The sequence below is a fragment of the Perognathus longimembris genome, chromosome 2, assembly GCF_023159225.1.
Source record: "Perognathus longimembris pacificus isolate PPM17 chromosome 2, ASM2315922v1, whole genome shotgun sequence".
NCBI lineage: Eukaryota > Metazoa > Chordata > Mammalia > Rodentia > Heteromyidae > Perognathus > Perognathus longimembris.
The window spans coordinates 2,327,776-2,348,206 of NC_063162.1; the positions used below are offsets into that span (position 1 = coordinate 2,327,776).

The window sequence follows — 20,431 nt, forward strand, 5'->3', positions numbered from 1 at the left end:
TGGGCTGTTCTAGGCTGTCAACGCTCCCGGTGACAGGACAAGGCTAACCAACACATTTGTGAAGCACACATGCTAGCTAGTAGGCAGGGCTCCCCCTCTCCTCCTCACCTCCGCTTAAAACACAGTGAAGGAGCAGGGCACAAGGGGCTCACGCCTGTAATCCTAGCTACTCAAGAGGCTCAGGTCTGAAGATTGTGGTTTCAAGACAGCAGGTAAATCTGTGAGACTCTTTTTTTTTTTTTGGCCAGTCCTGGGGCTTGGACTCAGGGCCTGAGCACTGTCCCTGGCTTCTTCTTGCTCAAGGCTAGCACTCTGCCACCTGAGCCACAGCGCCACTTCTGGCCGTTTTCTGTATATGTGGTGCTGGGGAATCGAACCCAGGGCCTCAGGTATACAAGGCAAGCACTCTTGCCACTAGGCCATATCCCCAGCCCATCTGTGAGACTCTTATCTCCAATTAAAGCCAAAAATCAAACTGTGGCTCAAGTGGTAGATAGAGCACTAGCCTTGAGCAAAAAAGCTCAGGGATAGTACCTCTGAGTTCAAGCCCCAGGACTGGCACAAAAATAAATAAATGCCCACAGTGGCTGGGTGCCAGTGGTTCACATGTGTAATCCTAGCTACTAAATGAGGCTGAGTTCAAGGATTGTGGCTTGGAGCCAGAACAGGAAGGAAAGTCTGCGAGACCTTTAATCACCAAAAAGCTTCAAGTAGAGCTATGGTTCAAGTGGTAAAACGCTAGCCTTGAGCATACAAAGCTAAGGGACAGTACCCAAGGCCCTGAGTTCAAGCCCTAGGACCAGCACAAAAACAAAAACAAAATCCCACAGGTGGGGATTAGAAAAGAGGGTGGCAAATGATGGAAGGGGTGAGACTAAGCAAGATGCATTATATTCATAATCTGACTTGAAGTGAAACCTCTTTGTACAACTATTTAATTATAAAAACAATGGGAATTTATTAAAGCAAACTGAAAGAAGTAAATTAAAATCTTTATCCACCCAACCACTATTTTTACTGAGCTCCTGAAATACATAGAATGCCAAACACTCAAACATCTGTAAGAAACAGTGTTCTCTAAACAAGCCAAAAGCCCTGCCAGCAGCAGGTGCTAGGACCACCGCCCCACCTCCCTGGAAGGCTCACAGCTCCGGGACAGCCAGGGCTAAAGGTGTGCGAGATCCCCATCTCCATCAACAGTGGGGCACGCACGTGTGGTGCGCTGGCCACTCCCTACATGGGAGTCTGAGATACGGAGGATTCTGGTCCTGGGCTGGGCCACAGCAGAGAAAAAAGAAACAACACTTGTGAGACATCTCCACCCTCATCTCAAAGAAAAGGCTGTGAATGATGGGTACAACCAGCATGCCCCAGGTATAGAGGAAAGAAGGAAACAAGTATCAGGACCCAGAGCAGCCCAGGCAAAATATGAGACTCTACCTCAAAAAACAACCAGAAGGCTGGGGATATAGCCTAGTGGCAAGAGTGCCTGCCTCGGATAGACGAGGCCCTAGGTTCGATTCCCCAGCACCACATATACAGAAAACGGCCAGAAGCGGCACTGTGGCTCAAGTGGCAGAGTGCTAGCCTTGAGCGGGAAGAAGCCAGGGACAGTGCTCAGGCCCTGAGTCCAAGGCCCAGGACTGCCCCCCCCCCCAAAAAAACAACCAGAGAAGCTGGGAAGGTGGCTTAGTGGTCGAGTGCTTGCCCAGCATGCGTGAAGCCCTGGGTTCCATTCCTCAGTACCACATACCCAGGAAAAGCCAGAAGTGGCGCTGTGGCTCATGGTAGAGTGCTAGCCTTGAGCGAAAGCAGCTTTAGAGTGGTCACATACAAAGAGGGCCCCAGAAGGAAAACTAGGCTGGATGAGGTCTTTGAAAGACAGTTCATGCATTTTCCTAGAGTCACAAATTGTCACACTGACCTGATGATCTCATTTTAGTGATATATGTTACTGAAAGAAATATGGATAGCAACTTGTCCAAAAATCATTTCATGATTCCCTAGTAAACAATATCAAATCAGCCCACTAGTCTAGTATTTTAAGTTTGCTTAAACTGTTTATAACAAAAATAGACCCCTTAGTCCTTATGAAGCAAAACTGAGGCCAATGAAAAATCATTATATCTATTAAGAAGCAACTGTTTTCCCATTTTTGTCATCAAATAATATATAGTTTGCAGGGTTATTTTTATTTTGTATGTTCACTGTAGTGTTCAACATTTTAATTGCTACTTCCAATAAAATTATTGGAAATCTTCAAAAGAAAAAAAGCAGCAGCAGCAACAGCTTAAGAACAGTGCCCAGGCCCTGAGCTCAAACCCAGAACTGGGGGTGATGGGTGGGGAGGGGGAACGACCAAGCAAAAAGGGTAGAAGGTGGCTCAACATCATAACAAAAACAGCCTGGTACTGGCATAAAAACAGACCCGAAGATCAATGGAATGGGACAGAAGACCCAGAAATAAATCCACATACTTAGAAGTCAGCTGATATTTGACACAAAGGAGCTAAAGACATACAATGGAAAAAACAGAGCCTCTTCAACTACTGGTGCTGGGAAAGCTGGGCAGTCAACTCAAAGTAGACCCAAAAGCCTATCACCATGCACCAAGATCAACTCAAAATGGATTAAGGACCTGAAACCCAGAAACTACTGAAGGACAGAGTGGGACACTAGAACTTATAGGCATAGGCAAGAACTTCCTGACAAGAGTCCCAGGGGCACAACAGACAGGGGAGAGACTCAACAAATGGGACTACTACAAAATAAAAAGTTTCTGCACAGCTATAGACATAGCCACTAAACTAGAAAGACAGCCAACCATACAGGAAAAGATTTTCACCAGCAAAGCAACAAAGGCCTAATATCCGTCATCTACAGAGAACTCAAGAAACTAACCCCCTCCAAACCCAGTAAACCAATTATTAAATGGGCAAGGGAGCTAAAGAGACTTCACAGAAGAAATAAAAATGGCAAAGAAACAAATGAGGAAATGTTCAACAGCCCTGGCAATAAAGGAAATGCAAATAAAAACAGCCTTGAGATACCAACCTGTTGGGGATTCATCTTGGCCTTAGAGAGCGCTCCCCAGAGGCCGCCCTTCCCCCAGCACTGGGGCAGTGTGGAAGTGAGCCACACCTATCTCCTCTGGGTCCGGGACCAGAAGGGGTAGCTTTGAGACCATCCCCCACCTTGCGCCAACGAGCACACAGGGCGGTACTATGGGAAGTGACATTAGCCCATGAGGGAGGTCCTTGGGAGCTGCTCTTGGATGGACAAGCTCGCCAGCCTATCGCAGCTCATGCTCAATCCTCGTCATCATCATTTTATTACTGTAAGCCCCTCCCGATTAAACCGGATTGCTTCTCCAAGATCCGTGTGCGCCTGGCTTCCTTGGTGGGTAAGGAGGGAGGAAAAGGGGATCTCGTTCGGCCACGTGCACTTTAGGCTAGCCCGTGTCCCTTCGCTCCACCTTGGCCACATGCAGGTCAGGCGCCCAGGGGAGAGGGTGAAAAGGGGAGCATTGATAAGGGAGTAAGCTTAGCATCCCCACATCAGGGGAGATAAATCTAGCCCCGCACCACCGCACCCCAGTCAGAATGGCCTATACTCTGAACTCAGGCAACAACAAACGCTGGAGGGGATGCAGAGAAATAGGAACCCTTCTCCACTGTTGGTGGGAGTGTAAACTAGTACAACCACTCTGGAGAAAAGTATGGAGGTTCCTCAAAAAACCCAGCATAGGGGCTGGGGATATAGCCTAGTGGCAAGAGTGCCTGCCTCGGTATACCCGAGGCCCTAGGTTCGATTCCCCAGCACCACATACACAGAAAACGGCCAGAAGCGGCGCTGTGGCTCAAGTGGCAGAGTGCTAGCCTTGAGCGGGAAGAAGCCAGGGACAGTGCTTAGGCCCTGAGTCCAAGGCCCAGGACTGGCCAAAAAACAAAACAAAAAAAAAAAAAAAAACCCAGCATAGACATACCCTATGACCCAGCCATACCATTCCTAGGCATCTATCCTGAACAACAGGATCCAGGATACCACAAAGACATCTACACATCCATGTTTATCACTGTACAATTCACAATAGCCAAAATTTGGAAACAACCGAGATGCCCCACTACAGATAATAGATCCAAAAAATATGGTACCTGTACACAATGGAATACTACATAGCGATTAGGAATGATAAAATAATAGCATTCGCAGGGAAATGGTCAGATCTTGAACAAATAATGTTGAGCAAGACAAGCCTAGAACACAAGAGAACAAAGATGCATGGTTTCCCAGATATGTGGATGTTTGGGGGTGGGGGGGAACAGTAGAGATAATGTATGTAAAATAATAAATTTCCTTTCAAGTAATATTTCCATGTTTTGGTCAGCGACTTTACATTATGTCTCTAAAGCCAAACAATTACTAAATAAACATTAAAAGGTCTAGGATAGACCTATCAGAGGATCACAATAGCTCAACAGCTACATACATATGATTACATAAGATGAGGCTAATAAGCAAACTGAACTCCAAGAGATGGAGAGGATTTTATTGTTGTCATTATGTTTAATGTACTAGGTGAATTTCCTTTGGTGTACCCCCTGTGGTCACTGTATATGATTTTGGTACACTGGATATTGCATATATGCTTACCTGAACTAGGAAAGGGAAAGAAAAATGAGGAAGGGTGTAACAAATATGACAATACCATATTATGTAACTATAACCCCTCTGTACAGGAACATAAATAAAATAAAAGACAGCCAAACCATAAAAAAAAAAGGGGGGGGCTCGAGTGTAGAGCACCTGTCTGCCAAGTGAGAAGCTCTGAGTTCAAATGTTGGTCCTGCCTCACCTCACCCTCCCCCAAAACAGAAAAAGATTCTGGCACCGTCATGGCGCAGCAGGCAAGACCAGGTAAGTGCTGTCATTTCCAGCTCCTCATCTTCACTCTGTACCCAAGTGCCAGTGGAAGAGGAAAAGCAACGGCCCGGAGAAATGAGAAAGAAAGATAAAAACCAAGAATCACAATTTCAGGAGGACAAACCTGCTTCTGGCTAGAAGAATCTATGTATTTACAGGAAAGCTGGGCCCTGAAGCTCAGAAGACCCTAAGTATAGATTATGCAAGAAAATCCAGAGCTGAGAAAGCACAGGATGACAGGCAGACGCGGGGCGGGGAGGTGAGTTTCCACACGCTTCCTACAGAACAGGTTAGGAAAGCCAGCGCAGAGTGCCGGTCAGAACAACAGGAAGGAGAGCGCATGCACAGAGAGGCGGACAGAGAGGCTGAAGGAAGGTGGAGGGATGAGGGTGAGACAGCGCTACAGCTTCCATTCAATGGGATAGATTACAATTTTTATTTTATTTATTTATTTATTGCTTGCTTGCTTGCTTGCCAGTCCTGGGCCTTGAACTCAGGGCCTGAGCACTGTCCCTGGCTTCTTTTGCTCAAGGTTAGCATCCTACCACTTGAGCCACAGCACCACTTCTGGCTTTTTCTAGGCCACATTCCCAGTCCTGATATTACAATTTTTAAGGGAGCAGATGCACAGGCCTTACCTTCACAATGTCCAACCCTCCAACAAGCTCTCCTTTCACATACAGCTGAGGGTACGTTGGCCAGTTTGAGAAGGTTTTTAATCCTTGCCTCACCTAAAGAAAACATAGGAGCCCTGAGAACATTCTCTAGATCCTCAGATTAAATCTAAAACAACGAAAAAGAAAACTCAGAACTTACTTCTTCATCCTCCAATATATCGAATGTTTCATATTCCACACTACAAAAAGGAGAACACATTTTAACAAGAAATACCATTTTGAACAAAAATTTGTAAAACCTGTTTAGTGTTTCCAAAATAGTCAAGGAGGGCTGGGGATATAGCCTAGTGGCAAGAGTGCCTGCCTTGGATACACGAGGCCCTAGGTTCGATTCCCCAGCACCACATATACAGAAAAAACGGCCAGAAGCGGCGCTGTGGCTCAAGAGGCAGAGTGCTAGCCTTGAGCGGGAAGAAGCCAGGGACAGTGCTCAGGCCCTGAGGCCAAGGCCCAGGACTGGCCAAAAAAAAAAAAAGTCAAGGAAAGGAAACCACTGCTAACAACACTTATAGTAGACCAATGGAATATTTTTTATTCCAGAATCTGCCTGGTACTACACAGAGTAAGTCATTTCCAAGACACAAATTTGTCTATTTTTCTCTAGACAATATTGGGTTAGACCAGAGATTGACAAATTAAAAAAAATAAATAAAAAAGAACAAAGGGGGCCATTAAAAATATGACCACAGCTGGGTGCTGGTGGCTCATGCCTGTAGTCCCAACTACTGAGGAGGCTGAGATCTGAAGATCTTGGTTTGAAGCCAGCTGGAGCAGGAAAGTCTCTGAGACTCTTATCTCCAATTAACCACCAAAAAAGCTAGAAACAGAGCTGTAGCTCAAGTGGTAGAATGCCAGCCAGCCTTGAGCATAAAAATTCAGGGACAAGTGCCTAGACCCTAAGTTCAAGCCTCAGGTCCAGAACCAAAAAAAGACCACAAACAGACCGGCATCCTTTCCACCACCGGATGGGTGAAAAAGAGGCCTTGAGGCCATGACCTCAATAAGCCGACTCTTCTCTCCATGAAGTATCATGGTCACTGGAAGAAATTCACTGTTTTTTGCTTTTCTGCCTCCAAAGTTGTATTAAGTTTATGCGGCCCAAGAGTACTGCAATATTTTGAAGATCTGTAACTTCACTGAATATTCAGGCTAACCTATTTCAAGCTCAAACAGAATGTAACTTTTAATTTAAAAAGAAATTATGAAATAAGGAAGAGAAATAAGCAAACGCATGTGAAAACCCAAATACGGGCTAAGTATTTCTAATAAGTGATTGATTTGTTGTTGTTGTTGTTGTTTTGCCACTTCTGGGCCTTGAACTCAGGGCCTGAGCACTGTCCCTGGCTTCTTTTGCTCAAAGCTAGCACTCTACCACTTGAGCCACAGCGCCACTTCTGGCCTTTTCTGTGTATGTGATGCTGAGGAATCGAACCCAGGGCTTCATGCATGCTAGGCAAGCACTCTACCGCTAAGTCACCTTCCCAGCCCCTTTTTAAAAGTGGTTGTTTTTCACCACTAAACTCCATCATCCAGCTCCAACTCAGGAGTGCTTCGACTCAAGATGACTATTGACTCCCACATCTAGTAACATGAGGTACGTGCTTATAGAGAAAGTATGTTTTAAATAAAATTTCAAACCAACCTATGATACAGTCACCTGTAATGACCTTAATACATGGTGAGAATAGCAGCCAGAAAATTATAGGTTAAAACATTCAGAAAACATCAGAGCAAAATACACACAAAATGTGTGCATACAGGCAGGCGCTAAGCATCCATGGTAGAACTTAAACTGGAACATCTTACATATGCTATTTGAAAACAAGAGCTACATACCCGGTACCATTCAGTATTTCCAGAATTTGTTTGCTGAATCCACATTTTGCTTCCTAAATTAAAAAAAACAAACAAACATTTTTTCCTATGTCACAACTGGCATGGTTATAGCTAATGCCTTGTTGGCCTGCAGGGCAATTATCCAGTTTGGCTGAGCTACATTTCCTCAACTCGTTATCCACCTGCCCTGCTTCTTATGTGGACACACATTACAGTACAAATGTATGTTAGCTGAAAAACTGGTCAAAAAGCTTAAATTCTTTTCTACTGAGACTCACTTAATGTCATTTCTTCTTGTGTTGGTCCTAGAGCTTGAACTCAGAGCCTAGGTGCTGTCCTTGAGCCTCTTTTGCTCAAGTCTAGCGTTCTACTACTTGAACCACAGCACCACTTCCAGCTTTTTCTGAATATTTTATTGGCCATAGCATCGCACAGACTTTTCTCCCCAGGCTGGCTTCAAATCACGATCCTTAGATCTCAGCCTCCTGAGTAGCTAGGATTACAGATGTGAGCCACTAGCACCCAGCTATAATGTCATTTCTTAAGTTACACAAATAGATAATAATTCACTTCATAATTTTTTTTTTTTTGCCAGTCCTGAGGTTGAACTCAGGGCCTGAGCACTGTCCCTGGCTTCTTTTTTTTTTTTTTTTTTTTTTTTTTTTTGGCCAGTCCTGGGCCTTGGACTCAGGGCCTGAGCACTGTCCCTGGCTTCTTCCCGCTCAAGGCTAGCACTCTGCCACCTGAGCCACAGCGCCGCTTCTGGCCGTTTTTCTGTATATGTGGTGCTGGGGAATCGAACCTAGGGCCTCGTGTATCCGAGGCAGGCACTCTTGCCACTAGGCTATATCCCCAGCCCCCTGGCTTCTTTTTGCTCAAAGCTAGCACTCTACCACTTGAGCCACAGTGCCACTTCTGGCTTTTTCTATATGTGTGGTGCTGAGGAATCGAACCCAGCACTTCATGTATGCGAGGCAAGCACTCTACCACTAGGCCATATTCCCAGCCCTCACACTTCATCATTTTTTAATAGTTAAGATCATATTTTCCAAGTGGATTCTAACCCTACCTTTTAAATTTATCTTTGCAGTATAGGGCACCAAGACTCTGAGGTTCTAGAAATCTTAAGGGTCTTTTTGTTTTTATTTTTTCCCATTCCACATAACCTCTAAATTCCAGAAAAGTGTGAAAAAGATCTGACAAGACTAACATTTTAAATGCTCTAATAGTGCTAATATACTAATTCTTTCTGGACTTCCATAAAAAAGAAATGTCAAGAATAAGAATGTACTACTCAGGGACTGGAACCACATGATAGCAAAAAAGCCAATGGGGCAGGGGGGGGAGTATTCCCTAAACAAGTATACAAAAAATTCACTGTATCATTACTAAAAACTACTAATCTTTTTAATAAATGCATTAAAAAAACTCATATACTGGTTACATTAACTAGTTATATTAACTAATGAGTCTCATTAATAGTACTCACTTCAACACTTACAATAACCTGATCCTCAAAACAACCTGTGAATTACTAAGACCTCCATTTTAAAAAGGGCAAATTGAAGCCATATGCCCAAGAAATCTTGGGAGTGGTAAGGACAACACAGTATCCTCACTCCATCTGCCTCACCTCAACAAGAACCTAAACTCTGTCCAGCTTTCTTACCTAAACACAAGCAGCAAAGAATTTAGTAAAGTTAACAGATTTTTGACTGCTATGAAAACTGCAGAGTACAATAACAAGGCTAGCTTTGGAAATTGCCACTATAATCCTCACCCCAAAATAATTTTGTTCCAACTATCAGTGCAAGTCATCTACCAAATACTGAAGTGATCCAAAATCAAAATGCACTTCCAACAGATTGCTTAAAACTGTGAAAATAGCATGTTGCGATTTCCTCTGAAAAAGAACATGGTAAGAGGGGGTGGGGGGTGATAGCCGGGTGCCTATAGCTCAGGCCTGTCATCCTAGCTACTCAAGAGGCTGAGATCTGAGGCTCACAGTTCAAAGCCAGCCCAGACAGGAATGCCCATGAGACTCTTATCTCTAATTAACCACCAGCAAACTGGAAGTGGCTCTGTGGCTCAAAGTGGTAGAGCACTAGCCTTGAGCGTTTTAGGCCCTGAGTTCAAGCCCCATGACTCACCAAAAATGAAAAACAAACCAACAACAACAAAAAAGAGGGGGTGACTGATTGGAATATACTGTAAATGTATGGAAATGTAACAATGAACCCTACCACCTCCCCCCACCCTGTATAAGGAAAGGAAGATTAAAAAAAAAATTTCATCAAAAACTTACAAGAAGGGCTGGGGATATAGCCTAGTGGCAAGAGTGCCTGCCTCGGATACACGAGGCCCTAGGTTCGATTCCCCAGCACCACATATGCAGAAAACGGCCAGAAGCGGCGCTGTGGCTCAAGTGGCAGAGTGCTAGCCTTGAGCGGGAAGAAGCCAGGGACAGTGCTCAGGCCCTGAGTCCAAGGTCCAGGACTGGCCAAAAAAAAAAAACTTACAAGAACCATCTTGTACAAGTAAGAATTGGTGACAGTTTTCCTCAGTCATCAAACACTTTCAGCAGACTGTGACTGTGGTTCACATACCACCATGGACACTTATACTGGGCTGATCTAGGGGCAAGAATCAGAGTCCTACCTGGTTCTCAACAAGAGTCCCTGCACTCAAAGGAAGAGTAACCAAGTGGCAACTAAACAAACTGCAAAGGGTTAACCATGTTGACCACTTTAGCTGACAAAGTTTGGCAAAAGAAAGAAATGCACCCTGCTGAGATGTTGATGATAAAGTCAAGCAAAATGTAGATTACTTTGTTTGATCTCCATAAACACCAATTAAGGCCTGGATAACTTCCTGATACCACTACAGCTTCATTAGCTAAAGCTAGCAAAGGAAGATTTAACTGTCCCCTTGTTGCAGATGTTAACATCAAAAGAAATTACAAATAAAACCATTTTTGAGTTCTTTACCTGTTTGTTTCCTTTCATAAAGAGCATCACAGAAGCTTTATTCGTCAGCGTTTTGAGCCTAAAGAGAGAAAATTGATATGAAATGGCTCAGCTCAATTATTAAACACCACTTTTGCTCCAAATCATGAGTAGCATGCATATTTGAGGGATAGCAGGAAGACAGTTCACAGCTTTGAGTGGTATTAAACAAGCAAATGCATTGACATTTTCCTTTATTTCATTCTCTCCCCAAGCCACTGTAAAACACAATATGGCTTTTAAGGCGACGAATGTTCCTTCAAGTTGCAATTTAAGCCCATCAACTCACAGCACTAAAAAAAATAATAATAACCAATTCAGTCAGGAACTGTTCAAAAGGAGGCCTGTATACTGAGCCCAGACGGGATTTCCTGAGCTACATCAGTAAGCTGCATTCCCATCACAGCACTGTGCAATGCTCACAAGGACAGGCCTAGTGAGTGAAAATGTGGAGTATTAGACTGTCACTTAAAGCTTGCTGCTAAAATCAGTATTCTCATCCACATTTTATGCCACATGCTGAACACCATCATCTACCTTTCTGTCAGGAATTTCAATTATCTGCATTTGGACCAAACCTCAGGAAGTCAGGGTAGGACACTGGGTTGTACACCATGTTCTACTCACTCCACTGCCACAGACAAGCCACAGGTCCCTACAGAAAAATGCTAGGACAAGCAAAAAGTTTGGGTCACACACGAGACTAGACACATTTCCAGTAGAGGATTAGCTCCTTCTCAGAAAAACAGCAGGAGACTCAGAAGCATGATGCTAGCCCAGATCATTTACCTGAGTAATCAACTATCTGGATCCATAGACCACCCTGTGTTGTGAACAAGGATACACAGCCACAAACTTTGTTCACTAAGAGCCATTAAGTTATTGCTCAAAATATACTGAATTCTGCTTTCTAGACAACTCTGCCAATTGTCCTTCAGTGTCTAAAAGCACAGATTTACAACCAACACATTGGAACGGGTCAGATGAGGACAAAGAAACAGAGGAGGGTACATGAAGGGTACACATCCAGGAATACCAAAGGCACAGCTGCTCATGAAGTTCACAGCCTCTACGAGCCAAGGAAACCATCAGAACACAGCCAGACTACAGAGAAGGACACTGTCGTCCAAATAGAGTCATCACGTTCTCTTTACAAAGGCAGAGAAGGGCACAAGGCACTTGGGAAAGGGTGGCACCAAAGGCAAGTTTGACATACATGGAATGCTACTTCTAAGGATTGGTTTATCAGGGACAAATAATTGAACACTTTTGGAAATTTTCAAAAGGTTCCATGGCAAGAACATTATAAGAGGGGGAGGTTAATCTTACAAACCCAAGAGCCAACAATGGATGGCTGAGGTGCTGGCAACTTTCAAAGCAAATTCCTTCTTAAACTTCTACTTTAACTTATATATTACAAGAGAAATCTAAGTCTCAAATACCTAAGTCCAAAATTTCTACAAGAAACCTTCTCCTAAAACCAAGATCCATCAAAAAAAAACACCTTTATTGTTATTATAAGAATAAAGATATAAAAATTTCCTATATCTGCTGAGTTCTAAATTACCATGGCTTAAAAAAGCAACATGGAGTACTCACAGCTGCTGGAAAGTATAATACACATAGCATTAGCTTTCCACTCAACTTGTCAAACTCAGGGCTCTAAGGTAGCATACAGACTGGGTACCAGAAAACACTGTGTGCCATTCTTAAGCCAATGAGCAGAACTCCCAAATCCAGAGAGAATCAAAGCATAGTCAATCCACTGAAACATTTCTATAACAGCGAAAAATATTCTCTGCACAACCATTAGGCTGGTGCTAAAATTTCTCTAGTCCAAATTAGACCTCAGATTTCCATAACTAGTTCTACTAAACAACAAAAGTATGACCCTGGCCATGCAAACACCAAATCCTTTTTATTTAGAATAAACAATATCAAACTGAAGATTTAAAAGAGTTCTTTTAACTAAAATGGCATGTTGTTGAAAACTTACACCACTTACCTTTCCTCTAATTTGGGTGCTTTGGGGCAAATTGTATCTAGTTCTTCAGATGCTTCCAGCTCCTAAAGTAAACACATTTGTCAGTTTAAGAAAATTTTGTAGTAACAGAAATCACCTTGACCATCCCATAATGTAGAATACTGTCCAATAATCTAAAATGCTGAGTTTTTATTCTAGTTTACATTGATAAAGATACGGCCATGAGAAATGTGTACTTTACTTTTTTTTTTTTTTGGCCAGTCCTGGGGCTTGGACTCAGGGCCTGAGCACTGTCCCTGGCTTCTTTTTGCTCAAGGCTAGCACTCTGCCACTTGAGCCACAGCGCCACTTCTGGCCGTTTTCTGTATATATGGTGCTGGGGAATCGAACCCAGGGCCTCATGTATAAGAGGCAGGCACTCTTGCCACTAGGCCATATCCCCAGCCCTGTACTTTACATTAAAACATTTTAAAAGTATCTGTTAAAGTATCATTTCTCTGTAAGGTAAAGACTTCTCAACTCCAACCTTAATTATATCAAGTCCTCCAATGAGCTCTCCACAAACATAGAGCTGAGGATAGGTAGGCCAATTGGAATAGGTTTTGAGCCCTTGCCGAACTTCTTCATCTGAGAAGATATCAAAACTGCTAAATTGGATGTTATGTTTGTGAAGAATTTCCACCATCTGCTTGCTGAAACCTGGGTAAAGAACAAGAAAACAAATAACTCTTACATACACATACACAAAGTAACTTAGAGTACACATTATCTAGTGAACATAAAGGCTTGCCTCTATTTTGTCATTCACAAGTATAGCTGAAGCCAGGCACCAGAGGCTTAGATCTGATGTCTGTAATCCTAGCTATTCAGAAGGCTGAGATCTGAGGATCAGGGTTTGAAGCCCACCCAAGCAGGAACGTTTGTGAGACTCTTCTCCCATTAACCACCAGAAAACTGAAAGTGGTACTTTCAGTCCAAGTGGTAGTAGAGCACTAGCCTTGAGTGAAAAAGCTCAGACAGTACAGTGTCCAGGCCCTGAGTTCAAGCCCCATGACTGATCAAAATAAGTAAAAGTATAGCTGAATACTATGTATAGAGAAAATAAATTAAAATCTTCATTTATCTTATATGTTCAGATATGACTTAACACCTTTTTTTTTGGGGGGGGAGGGACAGTCCTGAGGCTTGAACTCAGAGCCTAGGCACTATCCTTGAGCCTTGAGCTAGCATTCTACCACTTGAGCCACAGCACCCACTTCCAGCTTTTTCTGTTTATGTGGTGCTGAGGAATGGAACTCAGGGCTTCGTGCATGCAAGGCAAGCACTCTACTGCTAAGCCATATTCCCAGCCCATCCTTGAGCTTCTTTTACTCAAGGCTAGTACTCTACCACTTGAGCCACACAGCTCCACTTCCAGCTTTTTTGGTAGTTTATTAGAGATACGAGTTTCACAAACACAAAGACAGCCCAGGCTGTCTTTGAACTATGATCCTGAGATCTCAGGAGTAGTTAGGATTACTGAGTTAAAAAAATTTTTTTAAAGATGTGTGTGTATACGGTTATCAAAGTTGGTCTTCATTATTAGGAAAATTCCTGTTTTTAGTAGAAGGGCAGACAGTACTGGACACAAGAGATGAAGCCCCTGGCTGGGATTTTGGTTTGTAGGGTTTGAACTCTGGGCCTTGTCCCTGAGCCTTTGTGCTCAAGGCTTGGAGAAGAGAAGGGAAGAGAGAAGGAGAAGGGAAAGGGGAGGGAGGGAGGGAGGGAGGGAGGGAGGGAGGGAGGGAGGGAGGGAGGGAAGGAGGGAAGGAGGGAAGGAGGGAAGGAGGGAAGGAGGGAAGGAGGGAAAGAGGGAGAAAGGAAAGGGGGGAGGGGGAGAGAGGGAGAGAGGGAGAGAGAAAGAAGAGAGGTGAGAGAGGGAAGGAGAGAGAAGGGGAGAGGAAGAAAGGGGGAAAGGGAGGGAGGAGAGGAGGGAGAGAAAGAGAGAAGGTAGGAGAGGAGGAAGGAAAAGGGGGGGAAAGAGCTCAAAGCTAGCACTTTACCACTAGAAGGGGGGAGAGAGCCCAAGGCTAGCACTTTATCACTAGAGGGGGGAGAGCCCAAGGCTAGCTAGCACTTTACCACTGGGGGGGAGAGCCCAAGGCTAGCTAGCACTTTACCACTGGGGGCTCAAGGTTTCAAGGCTAGCTAGCACTTTACCACTCCCCACTGTTGGCAAAGGTAACTGGATGAGCCTCCTAGAGCTTCCTGCCCATATACATCCTGCCAACAACCACTCTGAAAACCGGTGGCATAGTTCTCACTGCTTATGTACCAATTCCTGAGTTAACATATGATCTTTACCATCTCTTAATAGAATGAATGAGAAATGAAGGACTGAGTTCTCTTCCACTATAGAGTACACTGACTCCTACAGCCCTCTTCTCTGTGGCATAGCAACTGTCAAAAGACGGACGGTATTCTTTTTCATCTTATGTCTTCACTTGACAGTTTCTTTTCTAAAACTATTTACATCCCCTAAAGTACATAATATGATTTTTTTTACTATACTACAGTGACAACTTTATGTTCTGTGATTTTATTATACTTTTGACACATTTTTGCTCTATAGTCTTTTGACATTGTGTTATATTATGACATTAGTACTGAAGAATAAGAGTGTGAATCAGTCTTTTATAAACCTATTAGTCTAGTCCAGAAAAGGGATATTTTTCTTTCCCTAAGCTAATTTTTGCCAATTATTTTTCAAATAGTTTGAACCATCCTACTCTTCTTTTCAAACATAGTCATAACTCACTGGAAAATAATCTATTCTTCAGATTCAAAATGCAGCTAAGACTTAACAAAATCAGCAATTACTTCTAGATCAAATCATAAAATCCAGCATAAGATTAACTATAATGGCTTTACCTGCAGCCATCCAAAACCACAGCTACTACTAAGCCCAGATCTGCAACATATTTCAGAAGTGCATGTATGGAATGAGGCCCTAGTATTTATTGTCTAGCATGAAAGTTGCTTTTCCTACAATTGGAGTGTTAAGTTCATGTACAGCCTGAAGTAAAACACTGATTCTGAGATTTTCTCATTCATCTGGGAGTTCATTAGTAAACAGCTAACGGCTGATTGCTGATGGTTATTCTACTGCCAATATATTAACTCATTTCTACTGTAACTGGCTGAGGAAAAAGCTTTAGTTTGTTTAGCTTTAGGCAATTACATGCAGACTAGAAAGATTGATTGGTAGTTTCATTTTTTAAGGGTTAAAGTGGCAGACTGAAAATGTTATGCTTAAGGATAAAGTAGTAAGAAAGCCTTTTCCTAATAACAAAGTATTTATACACTCTTGTAGAAAAATGCATGAGAAAAAAAAATCTTAAAGTACAAAAATCATGTTTAAGCGACAGAATCACCATGTCTATCTGCAGTCACTTCCACTCCTGACATGAGTAATGAGCCTAACTGGCACAGCAACAAATATCTTAAGACTCTGTCTGTACTTGATACGTTTTCTGTCCCAACCCAAGGCAGATTAACTACTCACTGCAGGGGAAACGTGGTCAGGCACCTTCTGCTTTGCTGCAAAGTTTAACTATAATAGTTATGTAAGAATTCCCTGACAATTAACCTGTTTGAGGAATAAGCATTGTTTAGAGGAAGAGACATCTTAATACTTCTAGAAACTCTTCCTTCTCCTTTCCTATTCTCAAGGAGCAGGGAACAGGGAGAAGGTCTCTGATGACTGAGACCCTCTCCACATAATACACTGCATGACTTTGCAGATTGATCCCAAAAACTGGAGATAAGCAGGTGTAGCTGTGGCGTTTGCAGGTTCCACCAAAGGCTCTGCAAATAGCTTTCATGGTTCCCTACACAAGATATTTAAATATTATTCATTCATATTTTTCTGACCAACAGAAAGGCAGGGGCCAGTAATTCCAAAACCAAGCAGCATTGAGGTCCACAATGAGTGCCCAAAGGGAGCAAAGCAGTGTTCCTGGCAGTCATTCTTTCCAAATGAACTCTGAGTTCTGGAGGAGGGCTTGCCTACACTCTTCTCTCAAATAACAGCAGGGCACCAGTGGCTCACACCTATAATCCTAAGCTACGCAAGAGGCTTAGATCTGAAGGTTACTATTCGAAGTCAACCTGGGCAAGAAAGTCTGTGAGACTTTCTAATTAACCACTAAAACAGCCAGAAGTGGAGCTGAGGCTCAAGTGGTAGAGAGCTAGGCTTGAGCAAAAATCTCAGGGACAGCAGCACTCAGGCCCCAAGGTCAAGCCCTAGGACCAACCAAAAAAAGGCTAAAAAATGTATCCTAGGTCAAATGTGTATCTTTGGGAGGGTGGGGAGAGGATACGGAACTCAAGGGGAAAAGGGTGAAACAGTGCAGTAGTGGAGTAGTGTCACAGGACACAGATGAAAGTGAACTATAGACCTCGTGAGTGGAGACAGGAAAGAACAATCAGGAGAAAATGAGAGAACAGAAGACACTGTGTGAAAGAAAATGTACTCATTATCTGAATCATAATCCCTCTGTGCATCACCTTTATAATAACAATAAAGTAAGAAAAAATACATCCTAGGACTAAGGTCATGGCTCAAGTAAAAGCGCACTTGCCTTTCACAACTGAGGCCTGGTTCAATCCCTAGTACTGCCAAAAAAAATTTATGAATTCAGTTTTTAAAGGAAAGTAACTAACTAGTCTTAAGCTTATTATTAACTTATTTGTGTGATCCTATAACATCTACACTGAAAAGGCTCTCCAAGACTAGGTCCACCTAGCACCCCCAGAAGGAACTAGATTCACACACGGAAGTACCCGAGTTGAACCCCATTACTGAGTAGAGAGGTTGGACCAGACTAGTAGGGCTGAACTGACACTGACAGGGTGCTACCTAAGTGGAATTTCTCCAGGCTTCAATCTTGTTGCCTGCCAACTCCACTAGGTTATTAGAAAAGGCTAAAGAATGTTACTGTTGGACAATAAGAAGAGAGGACTGTCGGGCTGTCTTCGCCCTGCACAACCTGTCATGCAGGCTTACCACATATTACTATTCCATTTCACTGGAATGAAAGGCACTGAATAAAATCCACGAGGCAGGGTGAGTCCTCCTAGTAGACTATCACACAAAGTACCAGAACGAATTTTCATGTTTGATAGAAGTAAACATGAAACATCTGCAGCCTCCATTAAAAATAAAGACGGAGCTGGGAATGTGGCTTAGCGGTAGAGTACTTGCATGCATGAAGCCCTAGGTTCAATTTCTCAGTACCACATAAACAGAAAAAGCCTAAAGTGGAGCTGTGGCTCAAGAGGTAGAGCACTAACCTTGAGTAAAAGAAACTCAGGGACATACATGCCCAGGCCCGGAGTTCAAGCCCCAGGATGGGCAAAAATAAAAATAAAATAAAGTAACAAACAATGCCACATAGGTATTGTCTACTGCTTCCTTTAGGTACTCTAGCAGCTTTGCAATACCTAAACAGTGAGCATTGTCTGACATGGAAGATTATGACCAAGGAACTGTTCAGTCAAAACTAGGAAATAAAGGAATAACTTCTTTTCTTTTACAACAAAATTGATCATGAAATTTTGTTTTTCAAAGTAGACTGGTTCAGAACTTAATGTGCCATTTGATAAACACATAGGAAAGAACTTAGAATTAAACGTATATAGGGAGCCTGGCTATTTTTATAAAGTCACCCTGGACAAGTAGTAATCATATCAACAGCATACCCAATTTTATTACCACCTACCTTAATAAATTCCCTCCCATGCAGTTGAAACAAATATTCTTACAGTCTCAACAGAATCATCAAAAGGCATTAAGTGTTCAATTATGCAGCATAATACTGCTGTGGTAAGCACAGTAAAAAAGAAAACAACATAAACATAATACCAGAGGGGTCAAATAACTCTAAAACTTACTTAAGGACAAAATTACAAGCATCTATGTGTACAGAAAATAAGCATGACTATAAGCCAAGAATTAGGATTTTTAAATTACTAGCAGCTATCAAACGGAAATGACAGCACTGGGTGCATAATGCAAGCATTATACATTAACAGGGAAGGCAAAACTACCAGATGGTCACAAGAACACAATGAAAATTCTGCAAATTTTTAAATTATTGGATCCAAACATGGTGGAGAAAAGGAAGGTGCCAAAAGTGAAAAGATAACTGTTAATTAAGAGCAAAACTACACAGTTTGTAAAAGGCCCATTAACAGAGATAGAGTAGCTGAAACTGAATCCCACCACTGCTATCAGATAACCTTGGGCAAGTCAACTCATGTATAAAACAAAGATCCTGAATTAGGTGATTTCTAAGGGCCCTCTTGGGTCCATCCTTATCTGAATGTACAATGCAAACTAATTCTTAATCACTTCCTTGTAGGAGGACCAGGAAATTATACTGACTCTGTACAGGTATGCGAACACAGCATAAGATGTATGGAAAGGACGATGCATTTCTAGTGCACCCTCCAATGTTTACATCATCTCATAAGCAGCTTCTTACCGCAGCGTGGTTCCTGAGGAGTTCCTTTCATGAACAGCATGCAGGGGGCAGCATGAGTTAGCTTCTTCAGGCGAAGGCTAAGGTCTTCTTTAAGGTGCTCATTAGCACTGGTTGGAAAGGAACTGCTAGATGCATGACGCTGAACTTTTTTGGTCAACTCTGGGGCATGTGCACCATCTAATTGGTCGATCTTCTGAGAATTCTGAAGTTTAAAATGTCATTTAGAATACTTGTGGTATTCCTTAATCATTTATTTCAAACTCTAAAATGATAACAAGTAGATAGTTCTAGCCAATTTTAACGAAGTCAACACGGTTATTGAAGAAATTAAAAATTTGATTACCGGGGCTAGGAATATGGACTAGTGGTAAAGTGCTCGTCTCGTATACATAAAGCCCTGGGTTTGATTCCTCAGCACCACATATGTAGAAAAAAGCCGGAAGTGGCGCTGTGGCTCAAGAGGTAGAGTGCTAGCCTTGAGCAAAAAGAAGCCAGGGACAGTGCTCAGGCCCTGAGTCCATGCCCCAGGACTGGCCAAAAAAACAAAACAAAAAAATCTGATTACCAACTGCGTGCACTGCATCTCATTTTAAAAACACACAATTTTCTCTTCTTCTCATGAAAACATATTAGGAAAATCACACAGAAATCTCCAAGTAAAACCAGATGAGAGCCTAACCTAAAACCAGAAGGATTTCCCCTGTGCAACCAGCTGGGATGCCTCTATTACTGGGAATAAATGAGGTATTTGGAGAACTATGGTAATACCCATGGGTGCCCTGAAGCACCGAGTTGTACCCACTTCCTAAAAATCATTAATCAAACCAGAACCAGCCAGATGTTTCAAAGCAAACAGGCACATGCCCTAAAGAGCCAACTTCTCATCCAACTCGGGAAGCACCAGGATCTACAGCCAGAGACCTGGATTTTGGCCAAGGAGCTCTAGTCTTCTCTTGGTCCTCCACTGTCCCCCGCAAGCAATCAAAGGGGTTCTCGGCATCAGTGCAAAACATGAGACTATCAGGAAAAAGGCCAAGAGCAACCTCATGTCTCATGATCAAGAATTAACAGAAGGGAGAGGAATCAGAACAGATCATCCCACAGCCCACCAGAGAAGGACGGTCTCTTATACCGCCTTAATCCTTACCTTGAAAAATAGAAAGGTAGGAACCGAACAAATTTCATATTTTTCGGAAACTTCAGGAACAGCTTCAGCTTCCAACTTTAAAATAGAAGAATTCAAGCTTGATTATTACAAGGTCATTATTTACTACTTGGGTATGTAAATCCATTTCACATGCATTATCCCTTTCAAGTAGCTGGCTTTTTTTTTTAAAGAGTATGGTACAAAAGTTTATGTATGACACATTTACATTTAAATGAGACTCACTGGGCTGGCATGTCATCCACGGAGTCTGCAGTGTCAAAACAGGTTCAGAGGTTTTTATTTTGTTGCACATTTCAAAAGATGCCTGGAGG

The 20,431-nt window shown here is 42.7% G+C and overlaps 1 protein-coding gene across 2 annotated transcripts in view; it reads right to left on the bottom strand.

Annotated features, from left to right (window-relative positions):
- Positions 1 to 20,431, bottom strand: part of Glrx3 (glutaredoxin 3) — a 36,290-nt gene that overhangs the window by 3,117 nt on the left and 12,742 nt on the right. Inside the window, exons 3-10 of one of the 2 annotated variants that reach the window (XM_048338018.1) lie at positions 20,100 to 20,174; positions 18,953 to 19,154; positions 12,952 to 13,124; positions 12,447 to 12,508; positions 10,443 to 10,481; positions 7,437 to 7,481; positions 5,740 to 5,779; positions 5,562 to 5,654 (exon numbers count right to left, since the gene is read on the bottom strand). In XM_048338018.1, coding sequence (XP_048193975.1) covers positions 5,562 to 5,654; positions 5,740 to 5,779; positions 7,437 to 7,481; positions 10,443 to 10,481; positions 12,447 to 12,508; positions 12,952 to 13,124; positions 18,953 to 19,154; positions 20,100 to 20,174 — 729 coding nt within the window. Of the gene's footprint in view, positions 1 to 5,561; positions 5,655 to 5,739; positions 5,780 to 7,436; positions 7,490 to 10,423; positions 10,482 to 12,446; positions 12,509 to 12,951; positions 13,125 to 18,952; positions 19,155 to 20,099; positions 20,175 to 20,431 lie in introns of both variants that reach the window. The other variant, XM_048338017.1, reaches the window with a different exon arrangement.